The 18,063-nt window shown below is 57.3% G+C and overlaps 1 protein-coding gene across 3 annotated transcripts in view; it reads left to right on the plus strand.

Annotated features, from left to right (window-relative positions):
* Positions 1 to 18,063, plus strand: part of PHF2 (PHD finger protein 2) — a 93,860-nt gene that overhangs the window by 62,339 nt on the left and 13,458 nt on the right. For 2 of the 3 annotated variants that reach the window (XM_079109065.1, XM_079109064.1), the window contains exons 4-14: positions 3,349 to 3,509; positions 6,693 to 6,834; positions 10,181 to 10,367; positions 11,411 to 11,573; positions 12,678 to 12,765; positions 13,215 to 13,321; positions 13,800 to 13,891; positions 14,938 to 15,027; positions 16,174 to 16,542; positions 17,154 to 17,273; positions 17,652 to 17,767. In XM_079109065.1, coding sequence (XP_078965191.1) covers positions 3,349 to 3,509; positions 6,693 to 6,834; positions 10,181 to 10,367; positions 11,411 to 11,573; positions 12,678 to 12,765; positions 13,215 to 13,321; positions 13,800 to 13,891; positions 14,938 to 15,027; positions 16,174 to 16,542; positions 17,154 to 17,273; positions 17,652 to 17,767 — 1,635 coding nt within the window. The remainder of the gene's footprint in view (positions 1 to 3,348; positions 3,510 to 6,692; positions 6,835 to 10,180; positions 10,368 to 11,410; positions 11,574 to 12,677; positions 12,766 to 13,214; positions 13,322 to 13,799; positions 13,892 to 14,937; positions 15,028 to 16,173; positions 16,543 to 17,153; positions 17,274 to 17,651; positions 17,768 to 18,063) is intronic. The other variant, XM_079109066.1, reaches the window with a different exon arrangement.

An 18,063-nucleotide genomic window follows, 5' to 3' on the forward strand; every position in this document is an offset into this window, starting at 1 on the left:
TTTTTTTTTTTTTTTTTTGGTACTGGGGAGTGAATCCAGGGGTGCTCAATCACTGAGCCACACCCCCAGCCCTATTTTGTATTTTATTTAGAAACAGGACCTCACTGAGTTACTTAGGGCCTCACTAAGTTGCTGAGGCTGTCTTTGAACTTGTGATCCTCGTACCTCAGCCTCCTGAGCTGCTGGGATTCCAGGCTGTACCACCACACCTGGCTCCTATTACTCTTTGAAGATTCTGTTTTATTATCTGTTGACATTTCTTGTTGCTGATGATGTCTGCCATCAGTCTTGTTGCTGGGGTTTTTGTTTTTCCTGGTAAATAATGTGGTAGTTTTCCCCCTTTGAAAACATTGACGATAGCCTTGTCTTTGATGTACCGTCGTGTACTCAATAACTCTTGCACTTCTCTGTTTATCCTACTTAGAACTTTGTATACCCTTTTAATCTGAGAAGTCATCTCAATTCTGTAAGTATTCCCTTTTCTCTTTCAATAGCATTTCTTCCTCATTCCCTGGGCCATTTTTCAAATCTTCGAATTCACGATCTTTTGTTCAGCAAGTTGCCTTTTAACGCATCCTTTGGGTTTAAAAAATTTCAATCATATTTTTATTTCTAGAATTTCTATGCAATTCCTTTTTGATGTTGTCTGTTCTTTTTTCATACTGCCCTGTTCTTTACCTAGTCCTTTTGTTCTCTTTTAGTGTATTCAATATGTTTTAAATTTAAACAAATTTCAATGTTTAAAATTTTCCTTTTCAGCTGTTCTACTTGCCTCAGTTCTTGAGATTTCCCTTTGCCTGGTGTCTCTACTGACTGCCTTCTGGTGTTCCCTTGCTTCTCTGAAGCACAGTTCTTCAGAGGGGTTGTTTTCCATGGTAGCTGGTAGGTCCCAGGCTGCTACTTGGCTTTGTAAGTGTCTTTTACTGTGAATTTCAGGGTTCCAGATCCCATCCGGGGTTCCTACTCTGTGGATTTAGTGTGAATTTGGAGTTCTCACCAGTGAGATGAGAACTTGGGGTTTGGATTATCAAGGGCGGCTTTCCCCTTATGGCCCCTGTAGATGAGAAATTTCTTGGGGCTGGTGAAGCATCCTCGAGTGACCTTGGTGTTCCCCAGCTGCCTCAACACGACCGTCTACGTGCATTTTCTCCTTTCTTACCTTCTGGTCACTCCTGCCAGCTTATCTTCAACACTGTTACTGCATCGTTTGGCCAGTGGACCCTCCTCCGTCCTGATCTTCACTGACTTCTTGGCAAAACTGAACTGGGAGCAGGGGTGCACGCCCGTAATCCCAGTGACTTGGGAGACTGAGGCAGGAGGATCGCAAGTTCAAAACCAGCCTCAACGAGGTCCTAAGCAACTTAGCAAGACCCCATATCTCAAAATAAAAAATAAAATGGGCTGCAGATGTAAGTTGGTGATGAAGCACCCCAGGGATCAGTCCTTAGTACCCCCCAAAAAAAGCCAACCCCCCAAAGCCCTGGAGGCTGCAGCCCTCTTCACATTGAAGTCCTGCCCTTTTGATGGTCTTCCTCCCACCCGCCTGCTTTCTGCCCTGCAGACTCTTCCTCTGACATCGCCTGCCAGGGATTCTGCTCTTGGCCCCCACCCTGAGGCTCCACACCTGTCTCCAGCTTCTAGCTCTTCTGAGCTCTTGTCCTGTCCATCCTGCTGGAACGTCCCCTGCAGGATCTGGCACATACCTCCGACCAAATATGTCCCCAGCTCAGCCCTCCGTCTGCTCCTTGCTCCCCACTCCTGCCCCTCCTCCATGGTCCCTCTTCGCTCCTGCCTTGGCTGCTTCCTGTTCCCTCACCCCCATGTAATGGAGCAGTGGCTGTTGCCCCTCCTGAGCCCCCTGTCCCCTCACTACTCAGTCTCCAGGTGCCATCCAGGTCCTGAGCCTCCTCCTGCTCCTGCCTTGGTTCTGTTGCAGCCCCTGTTCACACAGCAGGGGACAGAACTGCAGGCTGTCACCACCCTGCTGAAGCTTGCCTGTGCTCTGGGCCTGCACTGCGATCCATGACCAGGGTGGACAGGCCCCCAGTCCCCTGGCTGCCTGTCGCTCCTCACACCCGCCCTCTTCTCTACCCCCGGAGGCCTCTGTGACACAGTTTGTCCCCACTCGCTTAGGCCCCTTCAGGCCTCTGCTTCGTGGGCTGCCGTCTCTGATGGAAGCCTGTTCTCAGCGTCTCCAGGCTTCCATCCAGCTCTAGCAGAGCCTGGACACCAAGACAGTGCCCAGCGCACACAGGGATGGGGTTGAGAAGCCATCCACCTGTGTGGCGGCTGGGGAACCCACATTCTCTTTGGGCTCCCGCTTTCCCTGGAAGATTGTCAGGACATGTGCATGCTCCGAGACAGTCACTTGTCCCCTCTGCCTGTGGATCCCCTCATTTGCCTCTAGCCTTGTAGTGGCAGCAGTGCCCAGTAGGGGGCAGGCTAGGACTGGACACTTGTGAAGGTCACAGTGGCCATCCTGGTATGGCCTTGCCACCTTTTCTGGGTCGGGAGTGTGGGGCAGGCGGGGCTGGCGAGTGGGAGGTAGAAGGGGCCCTGACTTTACAGCTGCCTCTCTCTGTAGCTTTGTTCAACCCATCCATCTTCTGGGTCCCCTCTAGGGGGCTGGATCTATCCACAGTTTTGGTGACTCCTTCCCTTGTCAGCCCTGACCCTGGTGGCCACTGCTTTTGCTGGTTTGAGTCAGGCTGCCTGGAACTTGACAAATCCTGTCAAGGTGATGGGGAACCCAGGTCCCAAAAGGGGTGAGTGAGAGGCCAGCTAGGGCCTTCAGTGTGGCTGCCTTGGGCAGTAGCCAGGGCTCTGGCGAGGGATCCCAATGCAGGGCTGGAAAGTGATATTCCCCAAATGTCGTGTCGTCATGCCGTCAGTCCTGGGGCTGTGGTGGGAGGTGGGAATTTTCTTCAGGCCTAGGCTCACTGGGCCGCCCTGTGGGGCTCTCTCTGGACAGTGCCCAGGTGGCTCATCTTGTGGGGGCCTCCTGGCCAAGCCACCTAGATGCAGTGGACCGGAGCTCGGCAGTCAGAGGGGGACCCACCCGAGCTGTGGTATCTCTTCCTCTGTGTGCCATGGTAGGAAGGGCAGTGTGCGTAGGGATGTGGCAGTCTCAGTGTCCCTTGTCACCATGGGCCCTGATCTCGATGATGGGACCAGGTGCCCTGCTCCTGGGTGGTGGCGGTGCTAGAGTTGGCACCAGTGTGGTGCTCTGGGCCGTCCTCCTCCAGTGGCCTAGGAGGCCTATGGCCAGACACTGCTTGGCCTCTCCTGCCAAGGCCTGTCTGGTGCTGGCAGCTGTGACATGGCCTCTGACCTGCACTTCCCCTGCAGTGCTGAAGATGTGGTGTCCCGTGTGCCCGGCAGCCAGCTCACGCTGGGCTACATGGAGGAACATGGCTTCACTGAACCCATCCTTGTTCCTAAGAAAGATGGGCTGGGCCTGGCTGTCCCGGCCCCCACGTTCTATGTCAGTGACGTTGAGAACTACGTGGGTAAGTATTGTCCCCTTCCCATCTCCTGGGGGCCTGGAGATGGGAGGCACTGGGCTCATCCACTGCACAGTGCAGACCATCCCAGCCCCCTGCATGTCCTGGACATGAGCCTAGAAGGCCCCGCGCCTTCTTCATTACTCTGGCTACAAAGAGGGGCTAGTCTGGGGGCCCCTTGATTCTCCAGGCCTCGAATTCCACTGTTGTTGGGTATCAGTCGGCAGTGCCCTGTCTGGAAGCCCAGGAACTGTGGGCGCCCTCCCCTGCCCTGCCTGGAAGCCCAGCAGGGACTAGGCTTGCTTTCCCTGCTCCATGATCTGCTTCCCCACACTGCCAGGGCCACCTCCCTCTTGGATTCTGCCATTTCTTGCTGATGCTGGTGGCAGCTGCCTTGTGTGTCCATGTGTAGCTGCAGCTGTGACACTCTGTCAGGGCACGTGGGCAGAGGAGGGAGGGTATTGTGTGGCAGACAGGAGGCAGCACACCTGGGGTGGCCCTGGTAGAATAGGCTCCTGGGTCGCTGGACTCAGGTATTCATGGGGCTTCCTGGGGAGTGGCTGGTGGGGAAGGAGGACAAACCCTGAAAAGACAGGGAGAGGGGAAGGGCACCCAGGACGGGAGAGGGGAAGGGCATGGGTAGGGGCCCTGCAGACAGGCAGTCTGTCTCTCTGAGCTTGACTTCTGAGAAGCCCACACTCAGGGGATGTTGGAGTTCAAGTGAAATCATCTGTATAAGCCCCCAAGCACGTGGAAGCACCCTCCAGGGAAGCCGTCATGTTCCATTTTGACAGTGGACAGGAGCCCCATGCGCACCCTGGAGCCACCCAGGCTGGGCTCCAGATTCTCGTGGGAAGAAGGACATGAACTAGGGGAGCGGTAGGGGATCTCAGAGAGGGGGTTGGGGGCCTCATCTGGGCCAAGGGTTGGGGTGCTGGGGTCTGTGGAATCCTGGCAAGAGGGAGGGCAGACTGGCAGGCCACGGGGTCAGTGTGCTGGGCCACGCGTAGACACGGCCCTTGGCCATTCATGGCTGCCCTGCTCCACCATGCTGGTGAGTGGCCTCATCTTGGCTGTCTCTGGGCGTACTTGTCCTATCAGGCACATGAGGCCAGTGCTGCACGGCAGGGCTGCCTTACTCGTTCCAAGGCCACGCCTGGCTGCTGACCTCATCCAGGGCTGCTCTTGGTGGGCATGGAGCACCCGTGGGGGCTGCCAATACCCAGTGAGCACCTGCCCAGCGTCGGACACTGTCCGAGCAAATTTTATCCCACCTGCAGCTAAGAAGTGGGGACCCCACTTTCTCACTGGGGCCCTGGCCACAAGGACCCTGGCCCCTCCACAGGTGTCCCTGAAGGAGCAGGGAAAAATGGTCCTTAGAGGTGTTTATTGCTTCTTACAGTCTGTCTTTTTTCTCTTGATTAAAAAAAAAAAAAGGAGCTTAAAAAAAAAAACACATCCAAAATGAGAGAAGTGGACAGCGAACCCCATGCACCTGGCCCTGGCCACAAGTCCCCCAGCTTCCTGTCCATTTTCTGCCAACCCCACTTTCTTCACCCTTGGAGTGTTTTAAAGCGAATCTCTACATACGTCTTTTTGCCCATAGAAACTTCAGTACATCGCTCTAACAGATGATTTTTAAAAATGTGTAATCACAATTTTATCATCACTGTCTACCATGTTAATGATAATTCCTCGTTAGTATCTAAGACCCAGTGTAGATCTGCCCAGTTCCCTCAAAAGGGCCTCCTTACATTTGTTTATCTGAATCTGAATTCAAACAAAATCCACACGTTGCTTTTGCACTTTGCGGTCCTCAAAGTCTCTCTTGCTCTGCGACAGCCCCTAGCTGCTTCCATTCTTTGGGTTCATTGGGGAAAGGGGTGGTGGGTCTGGCAGAATTCCTTGTTTCTAAGCCCTGGTTGTCAGTGTCCCTGTGGCGTGGCCTACTGGGTCTCTGTCCCAGGTGTTTCCTGTAACTCAAGCTCAGAGGCCTGATGAGATCCAAGCTCAGGTTTGGTCAGGTCCCCTTGTGGATGGGTTTGCCTCCATCTGTGAGAACACCTGTAGCATCTGCCATTTACCTCTGGTGATGCTGCCCTAGTGGTCCACAGGGCCTGGCATGCGGCCTCCCCTGTCCACAGAAATCCCAGTGGCCTTCACCTTGCTTCCGAGCAGCTGCTGCGGCCCTGGCAAAGGACCGTTTTGCTTGCTCTGTTTTTCTCCTCCTCCCTCTGATGGTCATGAGTCTTCTATAAAGAACTTTCCCTCTTTGGTTATCTGGTAACCCTGAAGAATACACAGACTTTACCTGCATTTTAGAAATTAGAAAGTCAAGAACCCTGCTTCCCTGGAGCACTGGTATGGTTTCTGTAAATGTCTCTGGTCCCCAGCCTGTGGCACTGTTGGGACATGGTGGAACCTTTAAAAGAGGGAAACTCCACCACAGTTCCAGAAAAGGCAGGGTAAATGTTTCCTCCCTAATCTGTCAGTTGATTGACTTTTAGAATAATGAGTGAGTATTTATATTAGTCAGCCATTTATCACTATAACAAAATGCCTGAGCAATAAATTAAAAAGGGAAAAGGTTTATTTTGACTCGTTGGCCCATAATTTTGGACCTGATGAGGCACAGTGGGGAGAACTGCTATGTCACTAGTCAGCAAAGTGAGGAAGAAAGAGAGACCCAGAGTCCCACAGTTCCCTTGGAGGGCATGACCTAAGGACCTCCCACAAGGTTCCACATTTTAGAGGTTGTTCCATCTTCCATTAGTGCCACAGGCGGGGGACCACGTGGGCTTTGGGGGACACTTGTCCAATCCATGGTACTACCCTAAAAGTGAAGGATTCTTGACTTTGTTCTTAAAGTGCATTAATCCTGTGTATTAATCAGGACGTGCTTACACTAAGTGTTTGTTGATCTGAAATGCAAGTTGACTTGGCATCTGTATGTTTATCTGTGAACCTGGCTACCCTCACTGAGGCCTGAGGTTCTCCACCTCGCAGTGTCTCTGGGTCCTTGTGGCAGTTGGGTACTGTGCATCCCATAGAATCCAGAGCCTCAGGGCTGGGCTCACCCATGGCTGCTGCCACGTGCAAGGGCCCCGAGGGTGTGTGTCCACCCCAGATTCAAGGGAGGCCACACCACCTCCTTGGTCTTCTCATGCACATCCTCCTGCTACTTGCCAGGGCCAGAGCGGAGCGTGGACGTGACAGACGTCACCAAGCAGAAGGACTGCAAGATGAAGCTGAAGGAGTTCGTGGACTATTACTATAGCACCAACCGCAAGCGAGTCCTCAATGTCACCAACCTTGAATTCTCCGACACCAGGTGACCGGGCCACCCTGGGTATGGGGGCTTGAGGGGCCCGGCTTGGGGACCGACCCCTGCTGTGGGGCAGATGTCACAGGAGTGGGATGCACTGGCCACGGCCCACGCTCCTTCTTTCTGTTTCTCTTTCCAAGTATGGAAGAGATCCACCGTTAGCGGTGCAGACAAAGATAGGAAGCAAAGGAGGCCCTGCCCCTGGCCAGGGAGGCCCCGCCTCCGGCCAGGGAGGCCCAGTGGTGAGCTGTGGAGCCGTCTCTTCCAGAACGTGCACGACACATTCATGACACACACACACAACCCCAGACACACGACATCCACCCCTGGGCCACTGAGATGCCGATTGGTCGTCACATTCACCCACCGACACCCACCACGCATCCCCAGCACACTTACACCCTCAAACACACAGACATTGCATGCTGCCTGCCCTGTGCCCACCTGCCCTGCCTCCCTGGGCCTGGCTCCCCTCACTGCTTTCCTTAGGTGGCGAGGTCCCACACAGGCCCTGTGGACCTCGTCCTACAGTTCCAGAGTTCCAGATGGGTTTTTTTTGTGTGTGATGGAACCCAGGGCATCAGTGTGCTGGGCAGGTGCTGCACCACGGAACTGCACCCAGCACTCGGGGGTTGCTGTCTTCAGCCATAGCCACTGTGGGCAGTGGTGTCCCTGTCAGGTTGGTCATGTGCTGGCTCCGTCCTGTCCTCAGGACTCTGCTCTGTTCCAGGACTATGTAGTTGGCCATGGTCAGAGCCTGCCCTGCCCACCCCACACCATCAGTTCCACTGCCCTCCGCTGGCCTCTTGGGAGAGATCTGGAACTCTCCCTCACTAGAGGCAGGAGTGACTAGGAGTGATTCTGTTCTTGCATCATTTCCACTTTGTCTACTTCCAGAAAGCACATGAGGTAACCCATGTGCATAAAGGAAGGAGGGAAAAAATCAAAGATTATTGAAAGAGAATATAGGACTATGCTAAGGGCCACAGAAGGAGCAGGACTGGATGTTGGATTTGGTTTGAGCTTTCAGACAGCAAAGACAAAAAGGGGTGGGCTTGGTAAGGCAAGCGCAGCTCCTACACGTGCATGGGGACTTTCCCAAGCTGCGCCCCGAGCTGTGCAGCACCTTGGGACCAGGAACATACGGAGTCGTATCTCCATGAGCTTCCCTGCTGCCTTGCCCTGCGGTCCTTCCCTTGGTGACAGAACTAGGGGGAGATGGTGCTTTGGCCTGAGGTTTCGCCTTGGGCCTCTTAGGGCCATGTTTTGCTCCTGTGTCCCCAGGTCCAGTCCATGGCTTTTCGTGAGCTCTCATGCCTGGGCATTCTCGTGGATGGGGGCCAGGCTCATGTCACAAGCCTGAGAACCCGTCCTGTACCCCCAAGAGGGCAGGAGGGTGGCCTCTGCCTCACTGGCAAGTCATCCTCCAGATGTTGGCCACAAAGATGAGGCCCAAACCCACGGGCCATCTGGGGCAGCGCTCAGGGCCTGCAGTGACCAGCGTGCCCCATGCCTCCCAGATGCCCCTGTGTGGTGGGCCGAGGGCATTGTGCCTGCTGCCTGGCCTGCAAGCTTTGCTCACATCTAGACTCTATCGTGGCAGCCTCGGGGGCCACAGGACGGTTGGAATCCTCTACAACGTGGAGAAAGGGCTGGCTCCACACCTGAGGAGCAGGCCAAGCTAAAGAGAGGACTTATGGGGCTGTGTCAGGACGTGGAGTCAGCCAGCCCGATCCGGATGGTGGAGAACAAGGCCGCTGAAGCAGGGCCTCTTCCTGCATGCAGGGCCTCTTACTCGGGGCAAGGACCCTCCTACAGGCCGAGACCCTCTCCTGAGTGCAGCAGTATGCTCAGGGCGTGGACTGGGGACATGAGGACCCCTGTGGGAGTGGTCACAAGAAGGTTGCTGTGACTGAAGTTGTTAAAGTCGGGGAGGCAGGATCAGGCTTGTGATTGTGGCAGTGTTTTGATTTAGGGTCTTTAAAATAGAGACCTTGCTGGTGCAGTGGCACATGCCCGTCATCCCAGCAACTCAGGAGGCTGAGGCCGGAGGATCGTGAGTTCAAAGCCAGCCTCAGCAACTTAGCGAGGCCCTAAGCAATAGGATGTGGCTTAGTGGTTAAGCGCCCTGCGTTCAATCCCTGGCACAAAAAAAAAAGATAGAGAACTCCCTTCCACTGATTGGGAAAGACTCAGATGGAAATAAAGGTTTTGTTCTGGGTCCCGGGGGCTATAGCACCTGCCTAGAAGACACACACATGGAGTTCAGAAAGCACTGGCAGGGAGAGAGAGGGGTCCAAGGTGCTGTTCAGACCAGCTTCCTGTGGGGGTTGGAGTTGGTGGCTTCCAGCAGGCAGGCACAGGCTCCACAGTCTTGCTGTTACTGAGAGGGGGTCATGGTAGATCTGTGTAGCCCAGGTGGGAGTAGGGGCCACCAGGGCCAGTTAAGCAGGCTGAATGTCACCGTCCCATGGGGAGGTGGTCACCAGGGCAGACTTCTGGACCAGACACATTGAGGAAGGGAGGAGACTGGGAACTGGAGACTGGAGGGGTGACTGAGGTGGCTCGTGGTGCCAGAAAGCCCAGCTTTTGTTTAAGGTGGCTGTTGAGGCAACATGAGGTTTTAAGGACTCACAGATGGTCTCCTCAGAGCTCCCTGGCCTTCACACTGAGATGGAGAAGGAGACGTGAAGGGCACCGTAGGAGCCGCTGATGGAGCCCTGGGGACATGAGGGACCCTGTGTGGCCTGAGGAGGTGAAAAGCTCCAAGACTTGGTTCTCCAGGGTGGCCAAAATATCACCACTCGGGTGCTGCTGGCCTTGACATTTTGGTGCAGTATTATGCATTTTATTCAGGACGGTGACATTTAATTGAATCAAAGGCTGCCTTCACCTTTGCCCACGCTCTATGGGTACGAGTTAGCGGGATTTTTCTGTGCACTAATGTGGCAGAGTCACAGGCTGCCTCTTCTGGGCTCTGGAGAGCAGTGGCATTTTTCAGGTGAGAAACCTGAACTCTCGGGCCCTCCTCTGCCGCAGCGACGTCAATGTGGGCCCACCCGGAGTGGCCTGCTCTCCTCTGCAAAGAGGTTCTCCCCCTGGGGCGGCTGGTTCCCAGGCCTTCTGCTCCCACTCTTCTGAACATGGAGGCCAGCAGTCTCGGCCTGCATGGCCACGGCCAGCGTGCTCATTTTGCCCTCTGCCGTCTTCGGTTTGCCTGTCTGTGAAGTGGGAGCAATGTCATGTGGCCCACAAGCCGTGAGCAGTGTGTGCCATGCCTCTCAGCTCCTTGCCTGCCCCAGGCATACAAATCTGGGAGCACTCACCCCTGACTGTCCTCTCCTGCCCCCAGAATGTCCAGCCTAGTGGAGCCGCCTGACATTGTGAAGAAACTGTCCTGGGTAGAAAACTACTGGCCCGATGACGCATTGCTGGCCAAGCCCAAAGTGACCAAGTACTGCCTGATCTGTGTGAAGGACAGCTACACGGACTTCCACATCGACTCGGGGGGAGCCTCTGCCTGGTACCATGTGCTCAAGGTGAGCCCAGCCCCCGGGGCACACCTTGCCTGCAGGCACCTGTGACCATCTGCAAGATGGTTTGCAGTTCCCCAGAAGTTACCCCACAGGAGGGACCCTGGAATATCTGGCCCTGGAACAGCAGGCTGTGGAAACATGTCTGGCTGGGGAGAGGAGTGCATCCGGAACCAGTGGCATGCTGTGTCTCTGTTTGCTAATGGGACTGAGGCTCATGAGCAGTTGGGTGAGACCACCGGGTGGCAAGGGAGCAGAGAAGGCAAAGAGGTGTTGAGAAGACTTCCCGGAAGGGAGTCAGCCACAGCCAGGACTCCCACGAAGCCAGCCGAGCAGGAGCCTCCCACTGGAGGAAGCCAGAGGAACAATGAGATGCCAATGGCAACAGGCCCCCTAAGCTCTGGGCTCTACCAGCTACAGACTGAGGTTCTCCAGAGCACCTGGGGCTTGAGTCAGGGGTGATGGCCTTGAGCCTATTGCCACCATGTCCTCTGAGCCCATCTTTGACCCGGTACACGGTCTTGGGTCTCACTGCTCAGCGTGCAAAGCCCTGCCTGGGAAATGGTAGTGGACCTTCAGTCTAGCTGGGAGCCCACCAGCTCTCAGAGAAGAGCTGCCCAGGACTCACTGAATAGTGGGGTGCAGCTTCCTTTTCTTACTGGGTACCCACACATTGATAGAGTGCATGTGAGTTTATAGGGTGCTTCCCCACAGCTGTGCCGGGACTCATCTACCTAGATCCTCCCTAACACACACGCCTGCATTGCAGATAGGAGTGAAGGGCCCGGGCAGGATGCTTTCCAGGCCAGGACCCGTCACGGGCCCTCCAGCAGCCCCAGCACAGAATGGGCCTCGCTCCCTGGCACCCCAGTGTCCCCAGCACTGGACGGACTCTGTCCCTCCATCGCCCATTGTACCCGGCACGGGGGGCTCTGTTTCCCTATTTCTCAGTGTTCCTGGCACCAGGCGGGCTCTGCCGCCCACAGCCCCGGGTGGGAGCTGTCCCGTGCCCCTGGCGTTGTGGCTCTGCCCACGGGCTCTCTCGGCAGGGGGAGAAGATCTTCTATCTCATCAGGCCGGCCTCGGCCAACATCTCCCTGTACGAGCGCTGGCGGTCGGCCTCCAACCACAGCGAGATGTTCTTTGCCGACCAGGTGGACAAGTGCTACAAGTGCACCGTCAAGCAGGGCCAGACCCTCTTCATCCCCTCAGGTGAGCACGTGGCTCTAGGAGCGGAACTTGGGCTTGCCACTCTCCTCATGGTCACGGCTCTGGCCCCGTGCTGTGTCCCAGCCACTGGCCGCTGTTCCAGCCCAGTCCTTACAGAGGACCCAGCAGTGGGCTCCGTGGTAGCGGGGCGCCAGGTGCCAATCCCGTCTTGGTCAGCACTGGGACCACCTCTGGGCTGTGTGGCCTGACTCCCCGAGGCAGAGCCACCAACCTGGGAGACCTGACTCAGAGAGCCTAGGGTGGTAGGAGCAGCCAAAGTCAAGGAGGCCAGCGCTGAGGAAGGAGGGCCGTGTCATTGAGGGGCGTGTTGAACCAGCACGGGAGAAAGCAGGTCCTGAGCAGCTGAGGGTCCCCCAGATTCTTCTGTGAGAGTAAATTCCAGACCTTCTCTTGCTTCGCTCATAAGCCATCCACTATCTGAAAGACTTCCTTCCTTTTAAAGTAACAGTTATAATCCTAGCATCCCATCTTTAAAAGTGAACAATTAAATCACAAGTTCGTGGGGTCATCAAATAGCCAGTGAGTGTTCGGACTTTCTAATGGTGATATTTCTTTTTCTATTTAAATTCAGAATCCAAATGAGTCCTAAGAGTTTGACTGAGTTCCAAGCCTCTGAATCTTTGTAATCTCCAGGGCCCCTCTTTCCCTCCCTGCTTCCTCAGTCAGTTATTTCAGGAAGAGCTACGGATTTCCCGGAGTCTGGCCCTGGCTCCATCCCCAAGGATAACCTAGGGACAAATGCCAGCTCTCAGGGAGAGCAGAAGCCCCAGCTTGGTTTCCTCCTGCCTCTACATATGGAGGTCTGGGGCTTAGGCTCACTCTCTGTGTGATGCAAGGCTTGATCCAAGGGTCTGTGCTACCTCAGCCACCTTCTGTTCCCAGCCCTCAGAGGGTGGGGCGGGACTGGGACCAGAGAGCTCCTTAATGTAAGCAGCCTGGATAGGTGGGGGCACCGAGGCATAGGCTGATAGGACTGGGAGTCCATGCTGAGCAGGGGAGGCCAGCACTGGTCTGGACCTGAACAGGCAGCTCCTGAGTGCATGGAGCAAGGTGGAGCCTAGCCTCATCCCTGTCTGTCTCTCTCAGGCTGGATTTACGCCACGCTCACCCCTGTGGACTGCCTGGCCTTCGCTGGACATTTTCTCCACAGCCTGAGTGTGGAGATGCAGATGAGGTAGTGCCAGCAGTGCCATCTGCCCTCGGGGCTCTGCTTGGCAGGGTTCCCCTCCAGCTGGGTCGGTGTGATGGGCATCTTGCATCTTGGCCTGCGTCCTGGCTGGGCCCAACCTGTGGATGGCTCTGGACACCACTGTCAGCCTTGTTGGGCCTCCTCATGCTATGGAAAGAGGGCAGATTAGCTCCGTGGTCTCACAAGTTCTCTGGGGGGCTGGGCTGGACCGTCCAGTGGTGGTTTGAGGTCATTGAAAGCTGCTGCCACCTTTCTTGGGCTTTGGCTGAGATCCCTAGGTGCTGCAGCCTCTGCGTCCAACCAAGGTGGTCATCTTGGCTATGTAGGGCTGAGGGGAGGCGCCGGCAGGCATGTTTGGGTGGTGTGGCCATGGCCCTCTGGAATGGCCTGCTTGTTACTCCTTGCCCTATGTGATTTTGAGCTGTGGCTTCCAGGGCATATGAAGTGGAAAGGAGGTTGAAACTGGGCAGCCTGACTCAGTTTCCCAACTTTGAAACCGTCTGCTGGTACATGGGGAAGCACCTGCTGGAGGCATTCAAAGGTACTGGCTGTTCCAGGTCAGGCATTTGAGCTGTCCCTGTGACCGGGGGTAGACAGGCCTGGTATCAGGCGCTCTGTCCTTTCACGTAGCTCCATCGTAGCCCTTGGGAGTAAGAAGGAGGGGTTGGGTTGCTTGGTGCAAGACTGCAGGGTCAGCCCCGGGCCTATCTCCAGGCATTCCCACAGTCCTTTGCTAGGGCAGGGCTGGGTGCTGGGTGGACAGGGAAGCGCCAGATGGTCTGTATCAGAAACCTGGTGGGCAAGCTGCAGGTAAGATAGCAGGAGGATGGCAGGACGGCTGACCCTTCCCCTTGCAGGGTAGGCCGCCCGGTGGGTGGGCGCCCTAGGTTCCAAGAGGAACCGTTGGCAGTTGGGCGGGTGACTGTGGGCAGAGGCCTCTGGAAAGCAGGGCCCTGGGCACCCTCCAGCCTGCTGCTGGGCTGGGTGCCCACCACGCTAATAAGCTTCCTCATTCCCAGGTTCTCACAAATCTGGGAAACAGCTGCCCCCTCATTTAGTCCAAGGAGCTAAAATTCTCAATGGTGCTTTCAGGTCATGGACAAAGAAGCAGGTAGGTAGCAGGTCACTTGTGTTCTTAGGGGAGTGGGTGACAGGCAGCAGCAATACACAGGGTATGTCCTACTCAGTGGGTAGCAGGTGGGTGGCTCTGACCTGCCCATTCTGGCCCAGGGAGTACTTTTGTACCACTCACAGAGAGCAGTCGCCCCCTGGGGGTGGGGTAGACACAGGTAGGTTGAGAGTGCTCCTCCATCCCAGGCTTTGGTGGGGACAGCACTAGGAACCTGGGGAGGGCAGGCGGTCCTGGGAGCAGCTGGCCCAATGACCAGGCATCTGGATCTGGACAGGGAGTGCTGAGGGCACTCTTGGGCCCTCCTACGTAGGAGTCATGCTGCCTGGTGCAGGTGCACTCACCCTTCCCAGCCAGCTTGCTGTGACCTGGGCCATGCACCTGCTGTGGCCACCTCGTGACCCCATGGTGCTGGCCCCTGAGCAGTGGAAACTGTTCTCAGACGGGCCCAGAGGAGCCTGCTTCCCACTTCTGTTCTCACTGCCTGGGCTGTGGCTGCAGAGGGGGTGTCTCTGGCTCAGCCCTGGGCACCTTGGCTCTCTGCCTCCTGCTGGGTCCATGCAGAGCTCCCTGGCCAGTGCAGCTGGAGGGAGGGGGCTGCCTCTCAGTACAGGGATCACCTCCAGGCAGGGAGCCCCGGTGTGCAGTCTGACTTGCTCATGGGACAGGCAGGTGGGGAGAGGGCCGCTAGTGCCCTCCCAGGGCCATCCTGTGGCCACCCTCTCTCCTGGGCTGGGGGTCATCCAGGGGGCCCTGCACCTCCCCTCAGCTGCCTGGCCCCATACACCCCACGGGCTGCTCAGGGTAGCCTCTGGGGAGGACCTCGCCCCTGGGACTATGCGGTGGGACGCACGACTCCTTGTCAGGCAGGTTCCAGGACACTGTGCTCCATGGCACCTCTCACCCTGTGACAGGTGGGCTGGCCATGGCCCCGTCTGAGTGGGAAGGAAGGGCATAGCCTGGAGGGGCAGGGTGGGGGCCAAGGAGCCACAGAGGCCAGAGCTGGCGCTGACCTCTGGGTCCCGCAGGCCCTGGCCGAGCACGAGGATGAGCTTCCGGAGCACGTCAGGCCCTCTCAGCTCATCAAGGACCTGGCCAGAGAGATTCGGCTCAGCGAGGTATGGACACACCCAGCACCCTGCGCTGGACCCTGGGACAAGGGCGGGCCTGTCTGTCCTTCTCAGGGTCTGAGCCCGCCTGGCCCAGAGCTGCCCTCCCGGGGGCTCACCTGCTCACGGGTCCACTCCCAGGCCTGGAGCTGGGCCGGGCTCTGGTGTTGGCTCACAGGGAGTGAGCGGTGGATGGGCCCTCCAGCTCCCCGTGGAGGGGCCCCAGCAGGAGAAGCCCCTGTGTCCAGCCCCTCAATGCCCCTGAGTCTGGCAGAGTCTGGCGACCTCCCGTGCTTGGGGAGGATGAAGAGCCTGAGCGTGTCAGAGATCAAGTGGCTGATAGTGTCATACGATGGTGGGTGGGTGTGAGTGTGTCACAGAATGGCATGGAGTGGGTGTGTATCATGTGATGGTGTGTGTGTGTGTGTGTGTGTGTCACATGATGGTGTGGGGTATGTGTGTGTCACGGTGGGGTGGGTGTGAGTGTGTCACACAATGGGGTGGGGTGTGTGTGTGTGTCACAGGATGGTGTGGAGTGGGTGTGTGTCATATGATGGTGTGGGTGGGTGTGTCACAGGATGGTGTGTGGTATGTGTGTGTCACAGGGTGGTGTGGGGTATGTGTGTGTTGCAGGATGGTGTGTGGTATGTGTGTGTCACAGGGTGGTGTGGGGTATGTGTGTGTCGCAGGATGGTGTGGGGTATGTGTGTGTCACAGGGTGGTGTGGGGTGGGCGTGAGTGTCACACAGTGGGGTGGGGTGTGTGCGTCACATGATGGTGTGGGGTGGGCATGAGTGTGTCACACAGTGGGGTGGGGTGTGTGCGTCACATGATGGTGTGGGGTGGGCATGAGTGTGTCACACAGTGGGGTGGGGTGTGTGCATCACATGATGGTGTGGAGTGGGCGTGAGTGTGTCACACAGTGGGGTGGGGTGTGTGCGTCACATGATGGTGTGGGGTGGGCGTGAGTGTGTCACACAGTGGGGTGGGTGCACGTGTGTCACACGATGGTATGAGGCAGGTGTGAGTGTGGGTGTTGCACACAGGTTGCAGGGTGGTGTGGGATGGGTGTGCCTCTCTGCCTCCCTGAGTCCTGGCGTGGGGACCCTCCTGGCTGTGGTCTTGGAGCAGAGTGACCCTCCTTTTCCCACCCAGAATGCCTCCAAAACCGTCCGACCAGAAGTGAATGTCGTCGCCTCCTCGGATGAGGTCTGTGACGGGGACCGGGAGAAGGAGGAGCCCCCATCTCCCATTGAGGCCACCCCACCTCGATCCCTCCTGGAGAAGGTGTCCAAAAAAAAGACTCCCAAGACTGTGAAGATGCCCAAGCCATCCAAAATCCCCAAGCCCCCCAAGCCCCCCAAGCCCCCGAAGCCCCCCAAAACTTTGAAGCTCAAGGATGGAGGCAAAAAGAAGGGAAAGAAGTGCCGGGAGTCCGCCTCGCCCACCATCCCCAACTTGGACCTGCTGGAGGCCCACACCAAGGAGGCACTGACCAAGATGGAACCGCCCAAGAAGGGCAAGGTGGGGCTGCTGTGGCCCAGCCCACACGTCACCTGAGGCTCTGGGCACCTTCTGGGCACCAGGCTGGTGGGGACAGGGACTGGTGCCTGTGTGGGGAGGGGACGCATTGTGAGGGGAGAGTGTGCAGGGGTCTTGCTGTGGCACCGTCTTCCTGTGGACACTCTTCCCTGCCCGCTCCAGCCTGGACTACACGTCTAGGCCCAGGCCCTGGCAGGCAGACTGTGCCCCAGCCAGCAGTGGCAGAGGGAGGCAGCATCACTGGTGCCCTGGCAGGGGCTGCACCCGGGGGGGCCAGCCAGCGCAGGGGGAAGGGTGGTCTTCCGGGAGGGCGGCCCAGCTGGGCATCCGAGAAGCTGTCCTGGGACTGAGGCCTGAACGTGGACGAAGTGCCCCTGCAGAAGCAGCATGCAGAACTGGAGCAGGGGAGAGGGATGGGCCCAGCCCAGGCACCTGCTCTGCCTCCAGGGTCTTAGGTCTTAGGGTCAAATGGACGATGGACGACAGACAGATGGGTGGAGGAGGGGCTGGCTGAGCCCCCACGGGCGCAGGAGGCAGGGAGTCCCACTCTGCCTCCTTGTCTGCCTTTGGGTCATGAATGCTCTGTGTTCTAGGCTCCCAAGAGTGTCCTGAGTGTCCCCAACAAGGACGTGGTCCACACACAGAACGATGTGGAGCGGCTCGAGATCCGGGAGCAGACAAAGAGCAAGTCGGAGGCCAAGTGGAAGTACAAGGTGTGGTGTGTGCGTGTGCGTGTGTGCGGTGAGTGTGAGCAGAGGCTGAACCGTGACGCCCTGCGTGCGCAAGGCGTGTGCGGCCCACACTTGCCCGGGCCCACCAGGTGGTGCCACAGGCGTCTCCACAGGCCTGGAGGGTGTGGCCCCCAGGGCCACCTTCTGTGGGGCAGCACGGACGTGTTGGTGGCGTGTCCCCGTCTTCACCATCAGCGCTCTGGTGTGCGCCCCTGCTCCCTGGGGGCCCGGCAGCTTCCCAGGCAGGTCCTGCCAGCCTGGGGCCGGGCAGTGGTGGGAGCTGCAAGCGACTTTCCGGTCACTGCCTCTGCCTGCCGCCCTGCCCTGTGGGCTCAGCAGCGGCCCTGGTCTTGCTTTCAGAACAGCAAACCCGACTCCCTACTGAAGATGGAGGAAGAGCAGAAGTTGGAGAAGTCGCCCCTGACTGGAAACAAGGACAAGTTTTCCTTTTCTTTCTCCAACAAGAAACTCCTGGGGTATGTGAAGGCTCAGATGGTGGGGCGTGATCGCACAGGCAGCCTGTCCCCCAACCCACCCCACAGACACCGCACACGCACGTCACACAGGCAGATGCTGCACACACGCCCCGTGCCTCACACACGCCACACAGGCTCCCACAGCACAGCCCTGCGGATCACAGCCCGCCCAACCTCACAGAAACCCAGGGGACACTCCCTTCCCAGCACACTGCACCACCCACCCCACGTGTGTGGACCCCACCGTGCTCACGCACATGCACACTGCATCATAACCACACCCCACATGCTCACAC

Source organism: Sciurus vulgaris (genome assembly GCF_902686455.1).
Source record: "Sciurus vulgaris genome assembly, chromosome: 13".
Lineage (NCBI taxonomy): Eukaryota > Metazoa > Chordata > Mammalia > Rodentia > Sciuridae > Sciurus > Sciurus vulgaris.